Source organism: Columba livia, chromosome 3 (assembly GCF_036013475.1).
Source record: "Columba livia isolate bColLiv1 breed racing homer chromosome 3, bColLiv1.pat.W.v2, whole genome shotgun sequence".
Taxonomy (NCBI): Eukaryota; Metazoa; Chordata; class Aves; order Columbiformes; family Columbidae; genus Columba; species Columba livia.
In genome coordinates, this window is record NC_088604.1 from 70,741,883 (window position 1) to 70,766,769 (window position 24,887).

The 24,887-nt window shown below is 42.7% G+C and overlaps 1 protein-coding gene across 2 annotated transcripts; it reads right to left on the bottom strand.

The window, feature by feature from the left end:
- Window positions 1–15,564: 15,564 nt before the first annotated feature.
- On the bottom strand, window positions 15,565–24,159 carry SOD2 (superoxide dismutase 2). Of its 2 annotated transcripts, none has more exons than XM_065057550.1 (5): window positions 24,002–24,159; window positions 21,729–21,931; window positions 19,329–19,445; window positions 17,404–17,583; window positions 15,565–16,071 (listed from the first exon to the last, which is right to left on the bottom strand). In XM_065057550.1, the coding sequence occupies exons 1-5, from the start codon at window positions 24,028–24,030 to the stop codon at window positions 15,926–15,928; spliced, it is 675 nt and encodes a 224-aa protein (XP_064913622.1). In that variant the 5' UTR covers window positions 24,031–24,159; the 3' UTR covers window positions 15,565–15,925. The 2 variants fall into 2 exon arrangements, with proteins under 2 accessions (XP_064913622.1, XP_064913623.1); XM_065057551.1 differs by having other exon boundaries at window positions 23,964–24,078.
- Window positions 24,160–24,887: the final 728 nt, after the last annotated feature.

Consider the following 24,887-nt stretch of genomic DNA (forward strand, 5'->3'; position numbering starts at 1 on the left):
GCTGTGCCATTGTTCTAAAAAGAGAAGACTCTGAATGCCAACAGGCAAAGATTTAATATGCTTTTCCCCTTAGGCTAAACTAAAGTAAAATTGGCTGCACTTTCCTGGAGTTAACAGCAAACAGGTCACATTTATCATCCTGCCACTTATGTTCGAGAACTAGCAATTTAACTGCTCCTAAAGAAGCTGGTTTGGCCCTCCTGAAACTGGAGATGGGTGGTGGTTTATATGCAACTTTATCTGCTGGAAATGACTAATATTAGAATAACATGGGACTGCAATCTTGACATTCTGGAAAGCTGGCGAGATCCTAGCCTCAAATTCTGCTTAGATGCTGCTGGTAATTTCAGCAGTGTTTATTTTATTGCTATGATTTATGTATATAGGTCCCAGATAAGTTACCCAAGAAGGAAAAAGTAATTGACAAATTCTCCACTAGCCTTCTGAGTTGTTTTTTCCCCTCCCAGGATCAAAATTTCCTTAAAAAAAAGACTATTATTCTCTCCCCACAACTATAAATCCCTCAGCCAGCTCCTCTGTTACCATGCAGTCTGCTGGGCACATTCCAGAATTATTTCTGAAGTTTTCTCAGACTTCCATATAAGTCCAAAAATTCCACAGTCCTGCTCTGTGCCAGCATGACAGACGACCCTTACTGCTTGGCATCAACTTTCGAAACACCCAGTTCTGCTGATGCTGAGCAGTCAGTTACACTGACCGGTAAATTAAGGACACAAAATCTGCATAAGACTTTGGGCAAGAGCCGCCACGATAATCACACCCATGTCTCCAGGAGCTGCAGTAGCAAACCAGTCTGTCCCAGAAACCACGGGGACAGGGAGCATCCAGCCATGCCCACATGCTGTAGCATGGATCACCTCCAGAGAACATGGTGTTGTGAAGTAGTTATAAAAAGCGGGGGCGGAACCCCAATATCTGTGCAAAAATGCATGAACGGTACAAAACAAAATAACATTCATCCACTGGAAGCAAATAAATCACTCCCAGCTGTGAAGTCAAGCGTGACTGAAAGTGCTACGTGAAAATAGATGCAGTGTCCTCAGCATGGTGGTGTTCATGACGAGGTCTTCCTGGTGTCCCAGCCATGGTGTGGATCCCAGCCCTGCCATGGGCTGGAGGTGCAAGGCAAATGTCTGCTCATGGCTTGTGCATCCCTCTTCCCTGCTAAAAGAGAGAATTAGCCAACAATAACAGTGTTTGTTTTGTTGCCATCTCAGTAGACACTCTAATAGAGCTAATAGGAAAAAGAAACCTCACCAGAGAAGGGAAAGGTCAGAAGGCTAATAAAATAAATGCAGCTATTGTGCTTTCACTTGGCAATTCATAAGGGAGTGTGATGTTCTTTACTTCTTTTTTTTTTTTTTCAGTAGTAAAAGAGTTCACTGATTAATCCAAAAATGACATTTCAGTTTTCATACGTTTGTTGCTGACAGCCGCATCATTACAGAGTCAGGAATTTTAGACACTTAGGTCTACACTTGCTAGATTCCTCTCTCATATAATTTATTTGTTTTTGAGTTCTTCTTCCAATCAGTTCTGGCTATCAAAAAGAAGCAGTGTCATGCATGAGAAAATGTTGGTCAAAAAGGTGATTTTATGCCAAGAGCCCTGTTTTGTTCTTGAAGAGCACATCTAGCCAGTTACTGCTCTTTTTCAGTGTTGCCCGGCTAGGTAATTCATGGTTGTTTTATCTTCAAGCTTGTGAGTGTTCCTCTGTTTATAATCAAGCACCTGCTGAAGTCTTCAGCTGGTCTGGGGCTTTGAGTCGACAAAACACAGTTTGATGGATGGTTTACTCCTGAGCATGCTCCTCTCCATCACCGTATCGGCACTGCTGGATTCAGGGCCCCCATTCCTGTGTGTCTGAGACTACACCTATACACATAAATGTATATCCCATGTATCTGAGAGTAGCCAGGTACACATGGGGCTGAAATTTGGTCCTCTTACCAGTATCCAGGCAGGCCCTCCTCATAGTCATTGGAGAGAGACAGCCACGGCTCCGAAGCAAGGCAGCTGTTGTAAAGCGTGCGAACATAGGCTGTGGTGCTGGAAATAGCTGATCAACAGCACTACAAAAGTTGAGGGAGAAAGTAGCCTGAAAGGCTGCAAAATAAGTTGCACAGCCACACTTAAGAGTTCTGGTTTGTTCCTAGAAACCGAGGCAGAAGGTCACTTGCTGCGATGAAGTTCTCTCAGATCTGCAGAGGGATGGATCCCATCTTTCACACCAGTCAGCACAGCTGAAACAGCAGCATCTGCAATTTCCCCAAATGGCCAAAGAAAATATCCAGTTTTAACCTATCAAACACACAGGAAGGCTTCATCCTAACTTGTTGTACAGCAGGCTGATGCAAGTAAACACCCAGCCCAGTGCCCTGCGGAGGAAGAAGGGCAGTGTTTTGGTGGGATATCCTTCCCTTCCCAGCATACTAGAGAAGAAATACTAGAGAGGAAACTCACCACAGTAGAGACAAAAAAGAATCTGTCATGTCAGCCATCCCTCTGCAGCACTGGAGCTTTTTCCTAGGCAGTATGTTTGTTGTTTTAAAGGGTCCAATTTTGTCCTTTTCACATCAACCTTTTTTAAAGTTTTACCACAACCACAAAAAAATAGTTTTGTACTCTATCTAGTATATGTCTTTTGTAGGTAGTAATACATCCTTTCTCAACTTCTCTTAACTATACTTCATTTCTTTAAAAAAACACAGCCTGAGATTGTCCACAGAGTTAATGGGATGTTGTGGTAGGTAAGCAGGGGATGAAGCATCACTGGCAGGTGCTTTGACTCTCTGCACCAAGCACCGGTGAAGGCAAGACAAGGAGAGCTGTAAGCTACCAGGTTGATGACCACACAGGAAAAGTGATGTTGGAAAATGTGGGTAGGCTCATAGATCAGCTACAAGAAAAACCTCCCCTTTGGTTGGTGTCCATGACCATGCAATCGGTGACAGACCATATAGGATATGCCTTTTGGCAGCTCAGTTAAATAAAGCACAGCATGGGAACATGAAACTGGCCTGTGAACATCTTAATAAAGTTTTCACTCTGCAGAAAAACCCATTGCTTTCCACATATAACCTATCTTCTTGGCAACTTGAGTATTCAGCCTACATTAGTACTACAGGTCCTTAGTCTTCCTATGACAGTTTCCTACCCAAACCTTTTATTCTACTGGAAAAAAAAAATATATGACATCAGTGTGATTCAGATGGGGATTAGTTATTGCTGTCTCTAAAACAAAGATAATCTTTCCTTTTCGACGCTTTCTTGTATCATAGGGGATTAGGTGGTCTTGGACATCCTAGTTGTTCCATACACTTCAGTGCAGACACTCAGACTAGCCACAGGAATCCTACTAATCTAATGAATCACCCAAATTAATAACAGTGAGACTAGGATTTGATCGAAGCCCTCAGCTTTTGGAGGGAGAGAGAAATCAAGTTCTCATCAGGGAGAAAGACAGGAAGGGTAAAGCAAATTATATGGGAATTAAGAAAGGAAAGGAAAAGATATTAAGTTTACTGGCTTTAAAACACATAGAGACACTGTGATCATCCATTTAATATAAATTCCTGCATAAGCCAGGCCATTACGTGATTGATTACCTCCCAGCAAACACATGGTTAGTTCCCCTACAACTATAATCACAAGTGTCTTCAGAATAAGAACATTTGCTTGCATCCCAATATTTCAGTTTTTCACTAGCATCACCTATCCACCTTTTTGGGAAAACATTCTTACACCCCTTTCTAGACACTGTATGTGAATTCTTGTCAAAAAATACCACAGACATGGCCAATACATTCACTAGGGGACCTCAAAAGAATAGAGGATGTCCCAGAGCTCATTATTAGAGAACACATATTGCTATTCAAACTTCTTCGAAGTCAACAGCCCTCAGAGGAAGAACTGTCTCAGACTTTTCTACGAGCTCTCATTACCAACAGCGATATTTATGGCTGTGCCTCGGGGGGAACAAGCAGACAGCCCAGGCCGTCCCACGCACACCCAGCAGTCTCTGGGCCCTACTTACAGCATTCTTTTAATGCTAATTTCATCTCAGACCAAGAGTTCAGGCAATGACCTTCTAAACATCACCACAGCCCCAGCAGTAATTGTTTGAGCAGAATTTTATGCCAAGTTAAATTTCTTAACCTTAGGCTGCTCAATGGCACTGAAAGAAGAGCACCCAGCCCATGCGCTCGTCACTGCTCTAACCCAGCGTTACTGATCAGACATTCACAGACCATCGTCCTGTTGGATGGGACCCCAAGGGCTCTTTCAGTTCCCAGTGCAAAAATACAAAACACTTCTCAAGATATTAAAGCTTTCGGCAAATGCATACAAATCTGATGTGTTTTCAGAAAGCAGCAGGAGCAGCAGTGTGTTTCTGGTCTCCATTGCTCGTGTTCCTTCTGAAGGATATCAATATCCCGTCTCTTAAGGAAATTGGAGTGAAATTCCCCAGAGGACTTGTGAAGAACTGAAGTTTTGTATGCTGGGGATGCAGCACAAAACCAGCAGTCAGGACCTCATGGAATTCTGCAGCTTCAGAGAAGTGTTGAGACTTGCCTGATAAAGAGATCACTGAAATGCAGCTGACTTCTTACTCCATGACACTCCTGGCTATTAATACCACATGTGAACAATTTATCATAAATTGGAGATAAATGTACTTGTTCAGAATTTAGATCTCTACATACTTAACACCCCAAAGTCACCTGAACTGCTTCCTGAACTCATTTTTTATCAAAAGTTTCACTGGCTTCAGGAAATTTTCACCTGAATCTGGGCCAGTTTAAGTTTTTAATTGCAGTGTCTTGATTGGATTACTTCCAAACCAAAGTAAGTTTATTAATCATTCATTGTAAATGGGATCCACACAAAGCTTGCAACTCAAAACCAAGTTCAGAGAATAAAGGTGGCATGCTAAATTAGAAGAAAAATATTCACCTGGCTCTCAGCTAAGAAAAACATTTTTCAAAGGAAAGATAACATATAAATCAATCATTTAAATGCAGAAAAAATATTTCAGGGCAATTTTCTCATTGTTTTCTATGTAATGCCGTTTTCCAGAAAGTACCACATGATTATTTGCCAGCTGTATCAAGCACCACTTCCATTCTACACTGTGTTGCAGTACTTCATCCTACTAGGAAGGATGAAATACACAGAACACAAGAAACTTTTACAGACAATTTTGGTTGTATTTTGGGCCACCTTGAATGATGGATGAAGCACAGCATTGTGAAACGCCTACACATCCTAACAAACCAAAGCATCCTTCTGGTTAGTGGAAAAGTGGAATCTTATTTTTATTTGGTCCCACTAAAAAGCACAATCCCATTTAAAGGCATATAAGAAAGAACAGAAAATAGTGCCCAGAAAGGTTACAGGAAAGCAGTAGGTCGTCTTCCATTCCTGTCAGAGGAATGCAAGGCTGGACTCCAGGAAGAATGAAACGAAAGCAGATCACTTCAGTATGGCAGCTCTTGCATTTTCCAGGTATTTGAGCAATAGTTTACCAAGAACAATAGTAGGGAGTTCCTGGGGAAAAACATGAAAATGCCCTTTTGTTCAAAAACTCATTTAAATTTGCATGGCATCATCTGCACAGTTTTAGAGAGCACAAGGAGAAGCCAGAGGTTACCATTGTCTGTTCCCTTCTCTCTTCTGCCACATAGCAAAGGAAGTGACATTAAATGGCTTATGCTGTTCCTATGGAAATAAAAACCACCTCCTGCTAGAAGTGCTCACCCTTGCCTAGGTAGGTCCTGTCTTAACAGAGATCTCTCTTCTGGATTCATCCAGCTGCCTGCTCCACCTGACTCATGGTGATCTGGAACATGCGACAGCTGTCAATCAGGACAGGTGGATGTTTGAATCTGGACTGTCAATACATCAGACAATAAACCCAAAAAGCAGTTACAAACTCTTCTGGGAGAATTTTCTTTGGTGAGAAGGAGCAAATACCTCTAGGAGAGCAGAGGTTCTGCACAAATGGTAATGCTGTTTAGTTTAACATCAATTTGAGAGTGAAGGATATTGTGGCAATAGGATATTGTTTGATCTAATTGCAGTCTATCTGATTTGACATATTTTTTTAAAGGTTTAATGTTAGCAAGCCTGGGCCATTCTGGCTGATCCTTGGCTGTGAGCTGAGAACTTGACAGATGAGGCCAACAGAGGTGACAGCTTGTTTGAGGCAGATGGTGGTGACAATAACTCCTGTGAGCAGCTTTTAATCTTCACCAAAAATTACTGTAACAGGTGACCAAATAACTGGCTTTCTACAAAACCAGGGTTTTTTTGGTTTTGTTGTTTTCCAGTTACATCCTTTATCTCTGATTCCTTGGGGTTTTGTGTGTGTTGGTTTGGTTTTGGTTTGGTTTTTTCCTCCAGAAAATGTCTACAAGTTTCTCACCATTGTCAAGAATACCATACATATCAGTACAAGAGACAGAAAACAGGCTCTCTTTCTGCCCCTTCTGCTGCATTTGTATTTCTGGTCAAGGTGAGGGATAAAAACTGATAATTTCTCCAAGAGAATCTGAGGTCGTGTTGCTTTAAAAAAGAAAGCAATTATCCCAATTACCATTCTATCATCTCTTTTTTGTTTTTCCCTGGAAAAACTAATATAAAATACTGATGCTGTGACTTTCCAATAATACTCTCCTTTTGATTTGCAGTTTTACCAGTAGTTCTTCCTTTTCCCCTTGTTTTTCAAATTGCTGATTTCTACTTGGTGCTATATTTAATTTTACGCTATATTTAGTTTTGTGCTCAAGTTCCTATAACCCAAATGTCACTGCCAAGCGCCACCAAGGCAGTCATTCTGTCTTGAGATGAACAAATTCATTGTAAATTCCTTTAAAAAAAAAAAAAAAAAACACTTCACAGCCCAAATATCTGTAGATGATGAAGACTAAATTTGATCATGACGAAAATCAGTAAATCAGAGTTCTTGTTTAGCTGCCATTACATGTTCTTTGACTCAGTCAACAAATTTATTTCATTCCTGTTGCCATTTCCGCCCAATAGAAAATCATTTCCTGGAGCTGGAAAATGCTTTGGGCACGACTGGGAGAAGCAAATAACTTCTTTACTGAATATGGGGTGTTGACTGATTCAGAATGTCTTGTCAGTTTACCCAAAGTCACCAAGCGCTTAGAGCCAGAAAGAGGATGTGGAGCTCAATTAGTGGAACGAGACCGTGACGAGGGCAGACAGCTCCCCTTGAGCAGTCAGAATACTGCCTGTACCATTTTTTAGAACTCCAGTCTCCCTTTTAGGTGGGAATCTCAGGCACTGGGCTGGAGGGGGCCACCTCTGCCTGACTACCCCAGCTAACCAGCATTGCAGAATTCATCACCTCCAAAATGCTGCTGGTGGGGCAGGCAGGGTACGTCAGCAGAGGAAGAATTCAGTGCTGCTCTCCTGCATTTTGAAGGGGTGTCCGAACTGCCCACCCAGAGCACGGAGGCAAAGCTGCAGCACCTGCCTCCCCCCTCCTTGTGTGAATGGTGCTGTTGTCCCACCCATTTTCTTTCATCCAGAAATAAATCAAGGGAGGTAAGACACAAGGTCTCATTTCCTTAGGAGTTAGGGTGGGGGAAATAAAAATGTTTTTCCTGAATTTCAGTTGAAAGGCTAACAGGAAGCCTTCATTTTTTATGGCATTCACATTGCAGGACTAGCATTTCACCTCTATGGTACATCCAGGTAACTGCACGAGCATTTCCAGACCAAGCAACAGGTTTTTAAGGCCAAGGCTTTAGCGGTGAAGCGGTATGAGAACCACACACACATACTGCCACTTGGACTAACCTGGCAACACTTCCACATAAAAAGGTCTAATGGTGGATGCCTCCTGTCCTTCCAACAGAGGCCCAGCTTGCACTCTGCCGTGAGGGGGAAGTTTCTCTCCAGTGCTCAGTCATAGTAGGGAACCAAAGCATGGAAACCATATGAGCAGAGATTACACAGCCTCTCCAGTCTGGCAGCCAGATGTTGGATTGCAGGAGTGAGCATAACCAGATGATTTTTCTGCCATTTTTCTCCAAACACCCAGAAGAGTTTAACAGAACAACACACACAGAAAGAAACTCATGATCACATTTGCATATTTAAACACATAGACATACTAGTCCCTTCAAAATGGTAATCCCTAAGAATCCAGCACGACTAGGATTTTCAGCTGTCAGGTCCAGCTCACACTCTGCAAGAAGCTGCGAGTAGCAGCTGGACTAGGACTTCTCCATGTCACTGCCTGGATGCCAGGACCAGCCCAGGGGTGCAGCCCACAAAATGCCTCTGCAGGTGGCTCCTGGGTGCAGCACATGGGGACAGGTTTTCAGCTGGCCATGGACAGCTCTGCTCTTTTCTACCCATGCAAAGCTGCCCTGCAGTGAGCTCTTTGGGATTTGGAGTAACAAGTACATCGGGAAAATCATTGCACTGCTGTGAGACACTGGCTGCTGATGCAAAGGGCTCAGGCAAAGGAAAGAGGACTTTGGTGGGATATTCCTACATCCAGCATGAGCTAGCTCCTCAAATACTTCTCTGAGGTCGTAGAAACATGCTAATTTCTAATGAAGCTGACATCAGAGCTCACTGGAGAGACAAGTCAGGCAAGTCAGCCCAGAATCAATATATGCAGACGTTACTTTCAAGGACCAGTTTCAGGGTTGAACCCTGAGCACCAACCCACACCTGTATCCGTCCCACAGTGTCTACGCCAGACAGCTACATCTGGAACAAAAACATTTTGTTCCATTTAATATCCTGTGCTTTCTCCTGTACGAAACATGGGTTCAACACTCACACACACAATGTGTGTTGTGCAGTCCCACACCAGCTGGAGAGAATGCATTAGGACAGCAATGAATATCAGCAGATGGACAACAATCACCACTTAACTGCTGCAACTTATGTTTAAGATGAAACAAAATCCAGGAACAACTCCAATTCTCAGCTAGATAATACAGAAAAACAGCAGTTCTGTCTCTGAACTGCTTTTAGCTGACCTGTATCTCATGAAGGCACGGGAAAAATCCCCACTGGAGCTTTTGACCCTCAGACAGGCTAATTCCAGTTGATTGTTCCCATTTTATTTAGTTATGCAAACAAGCACCAAGCCCTACACATAAGCCTCATAAATAATGTTCCTCCATCCCGAAAAAATTCAGGTGAGAGTTTTAGTTTCGTGATCCTTATTCTGTCATGAGAAAAATAAACAAGTAGAAATTCATGAGCACTTCTTCCCTGTAAATAACAGTGTATCTTACTGTAACTAAAACCAAGGTCTTTTGAAATGGCCTGAAATCTTAAGTTGGGGGGGGGGAGCCCAGATGGAAGGGTAAACTGATTCTGACACAAGTTTCTCTCAGCATCTTGAGAAATTAACTCAAACACTCAAAGGACCCACAAGTTGAGCTCTTCTCCTGGCAGGCTGGCCAGGTTTGTGCACATCTTTTATGGGAAGGAGAAGTCGAAGACAGTCCGAGGATGCATCCTTTGACAGGCTGCATCTCCCCTCCTCCCTACAGCCTCTTACTCAACACAGTTCTTCTGGAGGGCCAAGAGTGGCTGGAAATATCCCAACAAAGCATTTATTCTGAAGACAGATACAGAGATACACAGAGAAGGAGAGCTTTCTGAAACACTACCTTGCTGACCCCAAAATGCTTTGTTTGAAACAACTCTCTCTGAATAACCTTTGGGGAAGCCTGAGGCTTGAAGCCCGTGACAGCTGCCCCGACAGACAAGAACATCAGACTCCCCCAGCAGCTGTAGGGCCTGGGGAGCTTCTGGATTCCTGGAAATACTGACAAGTTTTCAATTCTGGCCAGTTTTGACCACTGCCAAATTTTAAAATTCCTGCAAGAATTCTGGCATTACCTTCAAATCATGACAACTAAATTAACAGATGTGCTTTCCCCTTACCTCCATGTTTGCAGACCTCAGAGGTGCCAGTGATTTCACACAATAACAGTGTGAAAACTTTTAATCCTCTCGTTAAAAATAAGGAAAAACTGAAATTCTTATACAGTAGCCTTCTGCTATTGCTTGTGTCACAAAACTCATGGAAAAAAATAGCTGAATTACCATGCTACTTGCTTCTAGATCCGACTTTAGAGCTACAGCTCTGTTGCCAGTAGCATAAAGAAAAAGCCTTTAGGATGCAAGCATTGTGGAGCAGCTGGTGGGAAGGAACCCAGCTACAAGGAACTAAAGAACTGCAGAGCTCACTCTGAAGGAGGTGGCTCTCAATAATGGACCTCAGTAGAAGTAGGGAGAAGCCAGGGAATTAGACACTTGGTTCCTCCTCAGACAAAAAGGTGGCAGAAACAAGAAAGGACTAGGGAATTGTAGTCCAGCTGAAGACAGACCCAGGCTTTTCAATGTTTTTACCTTCCTCCAGAAGAAGTCAGATTCTGCAAGCTCACCACCTGTCTGCAAATGCATAATGCAGTAACCAGCAACTTTTGCAAGTTTCCCCAGAGTTTTGGAGAAATGAACACCTTCAGAAAACTGTCATTTCTTCTGCGACTTTATGTGCGATAGGAGACCTCAACTATGGGACTGCCAGTCACTTCACATAGCCCTAGTGCTCAAACTTGCCAAGTGCTGCAGTGTGGAGAGTTCTCTGTGTTCCAGGGATTTGCCATCAACCCAGAGGGACATATTGTCAGCGAGCTGCTCCAGTAATGTCACAAGGCTACACCGCCAGCTCTGGCATGTCCAGGCAGCAGGTTTGCTGACTTGCCTCTGTGCTAAGTTGTTCATTCAACTCTTCAACTGAGAAAATCCAGTGAAAAGCTGGAGTTTCTCTGGAGCAGCAACAGCACGATTGTAACTGCAAAGCTCCGTGCCTCAGGTAATCGGCTGCACATCCTCTTAAGCTTTGGCTTAACTATAGCAATGTAACAAACATCACTTCCTGTGGTTAAATAGCTGGTCTCTGCGCTTGAAAGACGGTGCAGGATGTCATGGACATTGTATGTTCCCTACAGAGACATAGTTGCAGTCTGATGAGGCAGCCAGGTGGGAAACCCAGAAGCATCTTAATTTTAATTAGGAGTACCTTCCTCTAGCCTCTGCCTGCCCGGCTTTAGTTATAGCAACACCTACATTTGACTGTGTGTATTAAAATAAATTGTTTCCTCTGCAGCAGCATTGCCTCCTCCCCGCATACTGACAGGTGGCTTCAGCAGCAGTGCTGACCCTGATCATTTAAAAAGTGGAAAGCAACCGCCCCAACAGTTCCCCCTCCCGCGCAGTCGGAACACACAAACCGCTTCTGGACCTGCGCCTTGGGAACGGGACCGGGAAGCGCTTCGGAGCGCACAGCGCGGCGGATCCACACCCCCACCTAGTGGGTCCCCGGCACGGGAGTCTGCAGTCACACACACACACACACACCCCCCCAAAAACCCCCAGAGCCGCCTCGCCTTCTGAAGGAAAGGGGTAAAAACAGCTATGGTGAAATCTGAGCACGTTGCTTTTAATCATTAAGCAGAAAGCTACCGGTATTTTATCCACTCGGCATCAGACAGGACTGCAAACACAGCTCTCTTGCTTCACGCTAGTGTAACGATTAACTTCGGCAAGGTCAATGCAACAGGCACGTAAAATGTTAGCGGAAAGGCAGAGCAGCATTTTGAACCTATTTTGTTGCACTAGAGAGAACTAAATTCTTGAATGCAAAACAAAGACAACTAAGTCTTCTGTAAATAAAGAAGTTTTAATATGTCTAGAAGAGCCTGCCAGCTCACAAGCCAAGTCTCTGACAGTATTTTCTGGAGACAGTTTGGGGTCTATTACTTTTTTTAAAAAAATACATGCTCTAGATAAATGTGAAATAAATAATTGTGAGGTGAAAAGCAGAAGCTGGAGGAAAACAAAACATCTTTTATCTATTTCCATTTCTGACTGCTCAATAAAGCCATCTACAGACCCCTTCTGTTCCAAGAAAAGGACAAAGGTGCCACCCTCCGGGCTTGCTGGGAGCAGCCACCACAGAGGGACAGTGGAGAGGCCGCAAGAGCTCGGTTGGGCCTTGCATTACTTTTATCTTTTGTAGTACAGAATGAGGCACATGCTTTGCAACTCAGACCAGCCTTCAAATGTCTTTTACAGGTCAGCAAAAAACCACAAATGAGCACTTTCATTTCGCAGAAGTGTGTTGCCCTTTGAGACCTGATTGCATCTGTTTCTGAAATGAAGTTCAGCCAGTGAAATCTGTTCAGTCTTCAAAGCAAAGCCTCTCAAGAGCAGCAGTTTTGCCACCCATAAGTATTTTTAATGGGATCACCCTGATGCATTTTTTTCTTCCAACTCGTAACACATAATGATTTCCAAAAGCATTTGGGTTAGGTATGGCACTTTTCTCCCCTCTTGAAAATAATTCCAAGCTCTTGTTTTAACATTGTGGCCTACACACAAATTATCTGTGTATACATGCATGACACCTTCATAAGCAAAACAGTTAAGCAAGGACTGACAAAAGCTTGACTCAGGATGACTGTCAGGATGCAATTCTTCTGCAACTCCTCTGGTTTGTCCCAGCTCAAAGTATATTGAAATCAGCACTGAAGTTAGAAAACTCATTGTCCCTGTCATGCAGATCAAGTCTGCAAGTAATTCCATGCTCGTTGGCAAGAGATTACCTGCACAGTTCAGGCTGGAGACAACTTTACACACACAGCTACTGTTTTTAGCGTTAGGGTCAGGAAGCTCCAAGTAGAACAAACTGCGTCAGTAGTTCAGTTTTTGAGTAAAAGGTCGTAGACTTGTCCATTCAGACAGGGCACGTGAATTGGCTGTCATTATTTACCTTCCTGTTTCTCAATTCATGTGGGAGACACACACCTGCCCGCCTCCAGAGCAGTTTCTGTGATGCAAAGCACTAGTTCTGAATAGCAACAAGCAGTTCCAGTTTTCACAGAGATTAAGAGGTTTATGCACTTTCACTGACAGCTTTGCAAGCAGATCTGCTAAATGACACGCAGGCACTTCCATTCCTAGTACTCGAAAAAGGTCCAGAACTTTTTCCAGATTTCATGGAAGTTTGGACTTTAAAAAGTTTAACCCAGACCTTCCTTCAACGGCACCACACAATCTGCCTTTGTTTGTCCTTTATAACTGTCCACCAGAACAAGCATTAAATTGCTTTCATTGCTTCAGTGTTCCTACTGTTTGCCTTCAACATTTAGTAAATTTCCATCTTCCTATTCCACAAACATTCCTCTTTGTATACAGCTTTGGACTTCCTACATTCAGACTTAAGGGCAAGATACAAGACACAAGGTCAAGCTCACCAGCTGACTGTAAGCAGATGAGCAGAGCTGCTTCTTAACCTGGTGCACAGCAGAAACCGAGCCCTACCAGCATGTGCTGGGTCTCACACTACCAGCCTTAAAGCCTCAGCAACAGTCAGTGCTGCTTAAGGAGCTTCCCATGATTTACCGCCTCACTGCCTGGAGTTAACTCAGGCTTACTCCAGAGCTTACACGCGCCCTTCCAGACCACCAGCATACGGCACATTTACCTCTCTGTCCTTCAGGAGCTGTGTAGCACCAAGAAGATGCCCAACACACGCACTATGGCACTCACCACCAAAGCCCTGCCTCAGCATTCACTCAATGAGGAGGAGCACTCCAATAAGGATTTTTGATCTCTGCTATATGGTATTTCACCACATCATATAGACTCATATAAGGAAAGAAAAAAGACAAAAAGACTCCGCTGTTTCCTTCATCTCCAGGTACACTCCATGGTAAACACAACACGCCTCCTGTGTGCTTCTCTCCACATCTTAAAAAAATTTACTTCACCCCTGCTCAATCCACCTTGTCTGCAGGATTTCAGTAAACTGAAGTCTGACAACTAAAACCTACACATGGCCTTAAATCCAGATACCCATCCAACTTGCTTAAATTAAGTTTTAAATCTATAGTTAGCTACAAGATCTACAAGTTACAGTGCTTTTCTCTCCCTAATAATTACCAACAATATTAATCAACCCTGTAATTAATATTAAATCCTTAAAAAGGATTTGCCTCAATGGTCTTGCAACAGGAATATTGTGGGCTACACAATGTATTTTGCATTAAATTAAGCATTCTGAAGTGCTTAAAATGAAACATTCAAGGACAGAGGCTGGAAACATTAAGTTAGGAAGATGTGCTTCAAAATAAACTGACCACCCCAGTTAATAATTGCTGCGAAGATTTTTGTATTGAATTGCCACACAGGAAGTGCCACAAGCTTGTATCGTGAAAAAAAATCCAGGCTTCCTCCCTAAGAAGAAAAACTGAGCGATAGTGACAGAGTCTTCATTCACCAGCTCTCCAAACTTACAGAGGATTTTGCAGACAGCAGGAATACAGGTCCTTCAGTAGACTTTTTTCTTTTTCATTTAAAAACTGCCAGACTGATTACCAAGAGACTTTTCTTCATTACTGCTCTCACGCCCTCAGAGGTAAATCGAGGATATGAGGGATGACAATATGTTTTAAACAAGATGATGAAGCAATCCAGGCTTCAGCAGAAGCTCAAGTTGCACATCTGAGAACTGGGCCTAGAGAAAAAAATATTCCACGGTAGAAAAAAAAAAAAAACACAACACTTTACAGGTGAAATCAGCCATGTTTGCACAACTCACTTTCATTTGCAACAAAGATCTCCCACCAGTCACAGCTTTGGTTAGCTACTGAAAACTGTTCCTATGGTGATGGTATCTTCTCCCCCTGCATCTGCTAATGAAAGGCCTTTCTTTCTTTATAAACACCTCTCCCTTTAATCTTGCTTGCTACTTCAAAACAGAAGCATAGCAGTATGGTAATGTAAGCCTATTCCTCGTTTCCCTGAGAATCCATCCTGAACTTGTAGAACTATACCAAAAAAGCTCAAAGAAAACTGATACACAAGGTACTATGAATGTCCAGTAGCATCCAGTCTGAAACACTTGCAACAAAATTGGTAAAAAAAAAACAAAACAAACCAAAACACACCAGCTATTTTTTGTAGTTTTCAAGACCTTTTGGGCATGCTCCTTTACACCAGACAGTACTTCATTCCCACCTCCAGCATTAACATGTTACAGTTGCTTCAGGAACACAGCTATGCAGAGACAAGTTACACCTGAAATATGTACTTAATCAATCTCTTGAGTTAAAGGATGTTTTAGGATATGCTTGAGCAGCTAGTATGAACTGAGTATCACATGCTGTCATTCAGTCTCTGTAAGAACAATTTAGGCTGACCCAGTATTGTAATCTCTTGTCCAAGATAACACTTAACAGCCTCAGTGCAGTAAATGAAGATCTCACTTAAGAGACCCAGGAAGGAGCAGGGATGAGTGCAGACAGCCAAGCCAGGCAGGCACAGCAAGGCCCATTTCTCTTTTTTAATCTGTAAGAAAGTTCCATACCCGTAACACAACAAATTACAAAAGGCATTTCTCTTCTCCAGTCATGTTCATATCAAGTAAGTGAGTGGACCAGCTATCACTAAAAATGAGTCTTTCGTAGACAGTTATAGAAGGTTCTTCTTTTATTTGTTTATAGCAACATGAAGTACATGTTTCCACTTAGGTATTTCAGTGCAACAAGGAAATCCATTACCTCATTAAGCTTCAGCAAAGTGATCTATATGCAATGGAAAAGATTATTTAAAGTATTTTCCTTAGATGCACAACAGTGTAAAGCTTCAAAAATCTAAGTAAATACATCTCACTGAATTAAACAAGCAAACACTTTGCTTGATTATGAAATGCTTTTGTTGGACGAACTCGGTGTGCACTAAAGCAATTCATTTGTAAGCCACAGGCACTACTACAAGAGTGGAATCAGAGTAGAAGTGGTGACATTTCAGTAGTCTGTGCAAGAATTCCACTCTACTTTTTGCAAGCTGTATATCTTGAAGATACATTCTCCCAGTTGATCACATTCCAGATGGCTTTCAAATAATCAGGTCGAACATTTTTATACTGAAGATAATAAGCATGTTCCCATACATCGATTCCTAGCAAAGGAATAAGGCCTGTAAAAGAAACCAGAGGATAAATTTTGTAAATTTATCATGCTTTCCATGTAAAAAGTCTTATATTGCATCCTGAAGTTGTACCCAATTTCTGACCCTTTATCTGCAGGAAGACAAAGAGCTCTCCAGCACACAGGTGCCTATTGCAACATTTCACAGAATTGTTTGCTCTCCACACACACATATATTGTATACATTGAAAGAGCTGATCAAGGTAAACACCTACGAATACTCTAGAACTGCCTTGAAGACATAACTGAAACCAGATAAAGAAACTTTTGAAAGGTTTACATCTTTTGCACAGTTCCAAAAGCATTTTCATCGGAAGTTACACCATGAGGGAGTAGCTTGCCATGCCAGTTTGCTTCAATATATTTTAATCACAAGTTCTTAATTAAGTATGTAATTATTTTCCTTGCTTTTGTGCTAAAATATCCTTCTCACTAAATTTTTAGTGGGGATTTTTCATGGGGGTGGGTGATATTTACCCACATTATACTGTATGTTCCTATACCTTTTTTTTTTTCCTTACTGAAAAGCAATACATAAAAGTCCTTGCCCTTCCCTATGAATTCTACAGAACATGTTTTTAAGATATCTGAAATAGAATTTGGACAAACAGCCACTGCAGGCAGGACTGTCATTGGCCATGAGCTTCTCCTTCTCTGGAGGGTGTCCAGCATGCCACCGTCACTGCCATGTCTCTCTAAGCATGTAAAAATGTCTTCAAAAGTGATAAGGCCAGCATTACGCTGTTTGCGTAATTTATCCCCATCCAAGGCTTATTTAATTGACACTCACTGCTCCTTATCAATATTAAGGAAGCAGATTATGAGCCTTCCATTTTAAACCCAGCCTACCCAGTAACCCTTGTTACTATGTTCACCTTCCCCCCTCCTGCTGTCTGACCTACACTGACAGTTCTGTGAGTAGCGTCTCTGCTAGAGAAAACAGTCTAAAGGCAGGAGGTTTAATCTTTCTCAACACAGGCAAGTTACTCCAGCTGCTCAAAAATAATCCAAAGGAGCCTAAACTAAAACTATTGTCTGATAGAGAGTGCTTTCAACAATATGCCCCATCTAGTTCCCCTTTGCCTAGACAGACCTTAAGCCCTACTGCTCTTTGTCTACTGTTTCTAAGTCCTGATTTACAAATGCTGCTTTAAAAATTGCAACTGTTTTTCACTCCTGCTAGTAGTGACATTCAGTATTCCAGCCCTATTTATCCAGCAACAACTCCTCAGCATTTGTCCACAAAGCCCTTTTCAGATTTCATATACTTTTCTAAGACATCTATAAAGAGAGAAGTGGAGGGGAACAAAAGAAATGGGACCTGTTGTTCCTTGCAAAGGGTCTTGATTTGCACAAGCTGCTATTTGTAGGCGTCCCTGCTCCTTGTTATAGCCAAGCCACCCCCAGCCTGATCCTTGAACACCAACTGATACAGCTGTCAGCTTCTCCTTGAAGTTTGCGAAGGAACCAAAGTCACGTTTGATGGCTTCCATCAATTCTCCTTTAAAAAAACGGACAGAAAATCACAGAAGGTCAGATACTGAACATGTTTCAACTTCCAGATATCACCTGGAAATAGAAGGAAAGAGGAGCAGAAGCATTTGGGCTCTGCTAGAAGGAAATGTCTAGACAAACAGAGCAGTTGCATTGTTCTGTCCCAACCTGCTAAAGTGGACAAGCAAGAAATCAGCGCAGTGGTCAAACATGCTGTTCTCAAAGCCACAGTCAGGGTGCTACCAACAGGACATTCAGGAATTTATATTCTTGTCTAAAAGGAAAAGGAAAGTCACGGGGAGGACCAGGAAAGAAGGTAAAGAGCTAGTTTGCATATCTAAAAGGACAACACTAAGGGGCTGCCGTTTCTTTGTCTTCATACAAAGAAATATTTGGACATCTCTGACACCAATATAATGAGCCTACACATAGCAAGAGGTATTTAACCACTTATCTCAGTTTTAAGATTTACACCTGCTTCTACAATGAAGTAGTCTATTTGATATGGCTAAGTAAGCCCTGTGATTAGATCCCTTCTTTATTATACAGTTAAACTAACCAGTGCTGGGACAAAGGGGACAGAAACTAGAATTGTTTTAGTGTAACAAGGCACTTTCAAACTATTTCCTTTCCCCTACATCCCAGCACACTAGTAGTTTTCAGATATTTAAGTATTTGCTCAAAACCTGAAGGTATCTACCCTTCTCTCTAATTAACACACGTAAGAATACTTCACACAGTGCAATGCTAGAGAATTCTTCATTCCTTTCACCTTCAGAAAGACGGTCTTGAAAATCGCTTGGTGATAGCTGAAGTGCATCTTAAGATAAGCTTTAGCAGGCTTCCTATAGAAGCCTTGAACCATTCAGTTGAAACTGAAAGATGCCATTTTAAACTTACTGACTTCCACAAAAACTTCACAGAAACTGGGAAACAAAAATCACGGTTTTATAGCATCTTTTCTGATAACGCCATCTAAAAACAAGCTCTATCAGAAATACACCGATATAAGAACTGCTTGTTGAAATTTCAGCTTTGCAGCTTCAAAACTTTATGCTCTAGTCTTAACTGGGCCATCTTCAGGGCATCTTTGTACTTCCATGGCAGAGCCAAAAGTCACAAGCAGATGTCATCTATGACCACTGCAGTACAAAGTACCTCAAAGCCACCAATTTACAGACAGGCATATGAACCTCATTCAGAAACCCTCAAGTTTACCACAACAGCTTTTGTGGGGCCCGTATTATAGAGCCTTTACCTTTAATTGCAGGTCACTTGTAGGAAACCACTACACTATCCTCCCAAAGGGGATTTCTTTCTTTAGGCTCTAACTGCTAAACTACCCCTATTTAAAATTAGAGGATAAATCCAGTCACTACATTAGGTGGCCTGCAGCACATTTCTTCCTTTTCCGTGAAGCAAGTACATATATGACAACTTAATCAGTATAGCTTTGAAAAACTATTTTCTCATATTAAGATGGAAAGGACAACATGCAGCAACAGCCAAGTATTTTGCAGTGTAGACAATTAGATTTAGAAATTAAAAATACTTAGCACAGGGCTAGCTTTTCACGTTCTTGGCTTGCACCTGAAAAACACTGAAGTCCTCAGATCTGGAATAACTGTCACATATAGACAGGCAAATTAACTCTGAAAAATAAAGATCCTTTACTCTCTGAAAAAGAGAAATTATCATCAGTTAATTAAACTAGTTAATTAAAACTGACACAATAAAGTAACAAGCACTAACCTTTAGGCTCTCCTCCTCCATTAGGAGAAAGGTTTGTCCAGAAGATGGTGTGATTGATATGACCCCCACCATTGAACTTCAGGGCAGGCTGAAGTGATACCTGAGCTGTAACATCACCTAAGGATGCACAAGATAAAAATACGCAGATAAATAAAAACATAATAATCACCACAGTAGTCACTAAGTTGCTATTAAGCCTCCAAAATCTTTCAAGTCTTACTAGTCTATAACATGTCTATGGAAAAGGTTTGTGACTGTTAATCATATTTTAGTCACTGACATAAACTACATTAAAGATTTCTTTATCATTGACTTTTTTTATCTTGTAATTATATGTGATCTGGCAACACTGCACTTATCAGGCAACTCAGACCACACATATAAGATCTACTACCATTCTAAAGCAGAATAAAGCAAATAGTAGAGACAGAACACTTTAAGCACTCAGCATTTGTAAATTCTTCCATGTTAAGACTACAAGACAAGAACACTGTTCATCCATGAGCTCACAAAAGTGCACACTCATTTTCAAATGAGCTGACAACTTAAGTCAACTCTACTCAGAATAGCTTTTATTTGAGCTTTCTAAGCAGATATAGATAGGTGAGGAAGATGTTAAAGATGATCTGAAGAAAAAACTTTACTTTCTAGTGCTGAACAAAAACCATTGACAAGGATCTGTTATCCAGAAGAGATATTAATGATTAGATATGCTATGTCACCCAACAATGAAATGCAGTGTAGAAAAGATTTTTTATTATGCTCAGTTTTTTAATACGGAATAAGAATGACAATACTGAGAGACTGAGGTGGTCATTCAGACATTCTCCTTTCATGAAGCCCGGCCTTAGAAGTTTTTCTATTGAGGGTCAAAATACTACACACAATATACTGGTATACCAGTTCAGAAAAAAAAGGCCAAACCAAAACACACGCACAGAGATATCACAAGCAAATATTTGCCTGCTTTGACATGCATGGCCATCACCAATACATTACCCATTTGCAAAATAATGCCTGCAAAATCCATAAGGAAAGTTTAACTTCTACCTCTAGACAGACCATTTCCAACAGCTAGCCATGAGACACTACCAAAGTACAGTATTTTTGAAAAATACCTCAAAGCATCCACAATACTGCAGATGTTTCTGCTAACCAGAAATTCTGCTTCCACAAGTGACTGAAACCTTGCTCATTAAACAGCATTAGTAACATCAGCAGCAGATACACTGATTTCTAACAGTTCAGGTTCCCTCAGGTCCTTCCTGGACCTACTGCTGGCAGCCAACCTTGAGTAACTGATTCTTAACCAAATCTCATTAGTTCATTAATTTAGACTGCAGAAATTAATTTTAGGTTTATTTAGGCACTTGAAAATCTCTACACTTTCATAGGTAACATTCTCTATTCAAGCACACTGGCTCAGAAACTGACAATTCTCACTTTCATGCAAACCCAAGCAGTTAAATTACAGTATGTAGTCACCTGGAAACCACACAGATCAGTCTATAAAGTAATCACTCATTAGAGATAAAATGATGATCCTTAGAAAGATCATAATGATAGGAAAAAAAAAACCTCAGAAAATATTCTACCTTCCTCACACACATTATATCACATACTTTCATCAGTCCAACTGAAAAACTGAAAGATTTGAAAAAAGCATTTCATGTGTTTCTGTGTATCACTGCTAGAACAACTGTGAAGTTTTCACAATAGTCAGCATATCTCAAGATTCAATCTGAGATCTTAAAAAAAATTCCATGATGGTTTGACATATATTTCTGTGTCTCACACTGGCATGCAACCTACGACTTCTTAATCTGACCCAATGATATGACAGCCAAATTCATATCTTTTCACTGGGTGTCGTATACATTACCTGCACATCTGTCTTACCTCCATTTGTTGGTGACTAAGATTATTTTGCAAGATTCAGCAGAGCATTTGATGTAAAAACCATCAAGGTGCACAAATTTTACTTCGTATAAATTTGTTACTAGCCTTTCATTAGAAAATATTTGTACAGTAAAATGACTGCAGTTTCCTATTGACTCAGCCTTTGGTTCAAGTTACTAACGGAAATATGGACTAAAGCCACAACAATGAACTGTCTTCTAGTTTTACAGCACTACGAAGAACAGAAATCATGCTTTTTAGTTACACCTAGCTTCCAATTATCAGCACCACTGAAGCTTACAATTAAAGCTCATTCCTAATAGCACTTCTCTTTATTAAAAAGAAAAAAAAAAAAAAAAAGCTTCAATTAGGTAAGCCAAAAAACCCAAAACTTCTAAAATAAACTATTTCCCCTAGAATGAAGGACTGTCCATTTTTTTCCTTCTATATCATCTACATCAACTAGCTTCTGCCTCATGTGTTGACTGTGTATATACGAACCTTTTGCCAGTGCCTCTTTGTATTTCTCCTCTGTAACATTTAGGTTGTTCACGTAGGTGGCATGATGTTTGCTGTGGTGCAGCTGCATGATCTCTGCACTAATATGAGGTTCCAGAGCACCATAGTCATATGGCAGGTCAGGAAGAGCGTGCTTTTGCCTGGAGACCAAGCAGCCCAATGGTGCTACCAACGTGGTGCTGCTTCTAGAAGATAAAACACAAGAGAAAGCAGTCTTATTCAGTACTTGGGCTTTACCACTGAAGCAGACTATAAGCACGACTGTTACAATCAGCTGCTTTGAGTATATGGAGTAGTATCTTAAGGTCAGTAAGTCAAACCACCATTTTTCAGGAGCTCAAAGCATGCACACTCTAGCTTAATTGCAAAGACAAATTCACATAAAGGTCACAGATGCAGGGCTGTGCAATGTAAAGCTGCCACTTCTCAAACTGAGCCCCCCAAGCCCCTGCAGTGTCACCCGCCTTCCCAGACACAGCAAAGACGGGTGCAGGAACGGAGAGCCAGCAGCAACGTGCTGACATTCAAAGCTTCACCTCATCTTTATCGATTAAAAACAGAATCACAGAATCAACTGGGTTGGAAAAGACCTCAGAGATCATCGAGTCCAACCCTTGGTCCAACTCTAGTCCGTTTACTAGATCATGGCACTAAGTGCCATGTCCAATCTCAGTTTAAAAACCTCCAGGGACGGCGAGTCCACTACCTCCCTGGGCAGGCCATTCCAATGCCTGACCACTCTCTCTGTAAAGAATTTCTAATATCCAGCCTAAATTTCCCCTGGCAGAGTTTAAGCCCATGCCCCCTTGTCCTATTGCTAACTGCCTGGGAGAAGAGACCAATCCCCACCTGGCTATAACTTCCCTTCAGGTAGTTATAGAGAGTGATGAGGTCACCTCTAAGCCTCCTCTTCTCTAGACTAAACAACCCCAGCTCCCTCAGCCTCTCCCCACAGGTCTTATGTTCAAGTCCCTTCACCAGTCTTGTTGCTCTTCTCTGGACCCGCTCCAGCACTTCAATGTCTTTCCTGAACTGAGGGGCCCAGAACTGAACACAATACTCCAGCTGTGGCCTCACCAATGCAGAGTACAGGGGAAGGATCACTTCCCTTGTCCTGCTGACCACGCTGTTTTTGGTACAGGACAGGATACCATTGGCCTTCTTGGCCACCTGGGCACACTGTTGGCTCATGTTGAGCTTCCTGTCAATTAGTACCCCCAGGTCCCTTTCTGTCTGACTGCTCTCCAGCCACTCTGCGCCCAGCCTGTAGCGCTGCAGGGGGTTGTTGTGACCAAAGTGCAGCACCCTGCACTTGGCCTTATTGAACTTCATCCCATTGGAATCAGCCCATTTTTCCAGTCTATCCAGATCCCTCTGCAGAGCCCTCCTGCCTTCCAGCAGGTCGACACTGCCTCCCAACTTGGTGTCATCAGCAAATCTGCTGATGATGGTCTCAATCCCCTCATCTAAATCGTCAATAAAGATGTTAAACAGGACTGGACCCAACACTGACCCCTGGGGAACACCACTAGTGACTGGCCGCCAGCTAGATGCAGCCCCATTCACCAGCACTCTCTGGGCCCGGCCCTCCAGCCAGTTCTTAACCCAGCGTAGAGTACACTTGTCCAAGCCATGGGCTACCAGCTTTTGCAAGGGTATATTATGGGAGACAGTGTCAAAGGCCTTGCTGAAGTCCAGATAGACCACATCCACGGCTTTCTCCTCATCCACCAGGTAAGTCACCTGATCAGAGGCCAAGATATCCCTGAAGTGCCTTTTCCTTACTATCCACAAGGTCCTCGTACCAGAAAATAAACAAGCTGAAAACCCCACGCAGGTTGTGGTCACCCTTGCCCGCTTCAACATCTTGCACTTGTCATGAAACATAAAAGCAGAACCGCTGGGCCAGGAGAAAACTCAGCTCTTGAGGCCCTTGTACATTTCGCTTGTGACCTTGGCATAAAGCAGAGACAAATCAATAGCGAAACCCTCGGGGCCGTGCCGAGCGGCCGGGTGCGGCGGCCCTGGCCAGCAAAGCTCTGGCAGCGCCCTGCCAGGTACCGAGCCCTGCGGAGCTGCCGGCAGCGCCGCGACCTCCCTCCTCTCGAAATGGCGGGGCGCCGCTGAAGGGCGACCCTACCGCCGCTTCCCCTCCCGCTCGGCCGCCGCGGGCGAGGGCGGCCCGGCCGTCGCCTCACGCTGCTGAGCTCTACCCACCATTACACTCCCCCCGGCACTCCGCGGTGCGTCCTCACCTTCCCGCCGAGGCGAAGCGGCACAACATGGCGGCTCCCTCGCTACACCGACGGCGCAACACGGTTTGCGCCCGCCCCGCATCCCGGGCTGGCGGCGCGGAGGGCGGCGCCGAGGGCGGGCAGCGCAGCGGGCTGAGTTTCCCCGCAGCGCAGGTAACACAGTGGTGCAGTCACCGTATTTCTTCACATTAAGAAAATTACATTAAAAAAATAAAAAGTATGTATCACAATATTATAAACAGAGCCACTATATAGAGCCGTTATGTTAAAATTCAGCGCTGCGAGCCGAGGTGAGGAGGCCCTGAGGAGCCTCTACCAGGCAGAAAAACGTCTGCCGGGAGCTTCTGCCTGTGGGCAGTGGAGAGGACCTGGCAGCACAAACCAGCCATATTAAGCTCTGAAAATTTAATGTGGACACCTTAACCCCATCGGATAAAATAACCGGTAAAATGAGTACAAATAAGTTCAAAGACCCATTAAAAACTGGTTCTCCAGAAAGGTCACTGAGAACTCCTCCCTCAGGAGGCACACTGCAGATAAGACAAACAGCAAGTGAAATTAGAATTGTATGGAAAACACCTCTGCTACCACAAAATCAATCTTTTTGGGGTTTGTCTTTTTGAATAAAACATATATATTCGAAGATCTTACAGAACTCACATTTACCAGACCATAAAAAACACCCAAAAAATTAAGTGGGGGTTAGGTCTGAACAACCTTGTTGAAATCAAATAAATTACCTTGTCTTGGAAATTTCCAGGAAACCCATCTGGAGAGGCTCACACTGGGAATGTGGGGATCTCAGCCCACACAGCAGCATGTGTCCATGCCCCTGCTTCTCGACAGACCCTAGAAAACCACGTTAATGTAGTTTCACCCATCAGCC

Coding starts and splice junctions, on each gene's coding strand:
- SOD2 (XM_065057550.1), bottom strand. CDS start 24,030: ATGTTGTGCCGCTTCGCCTCGGCGGGAAG. Junction 21,932..24,001: donor CGCTTCGCCTCGGCGGGAAG/GTGAGGACGCAC, acceptor TTTATCTTCTAG/AAGCAGCACCACGTTGGTAG. Junction 17,584..19,328: donor TGGAGGAGGAGAGCCTAAAG/GTTAGTGCTTGT, acceptor GTTTTTTTAAAG/GAGAATTGATGGAAGCCATC.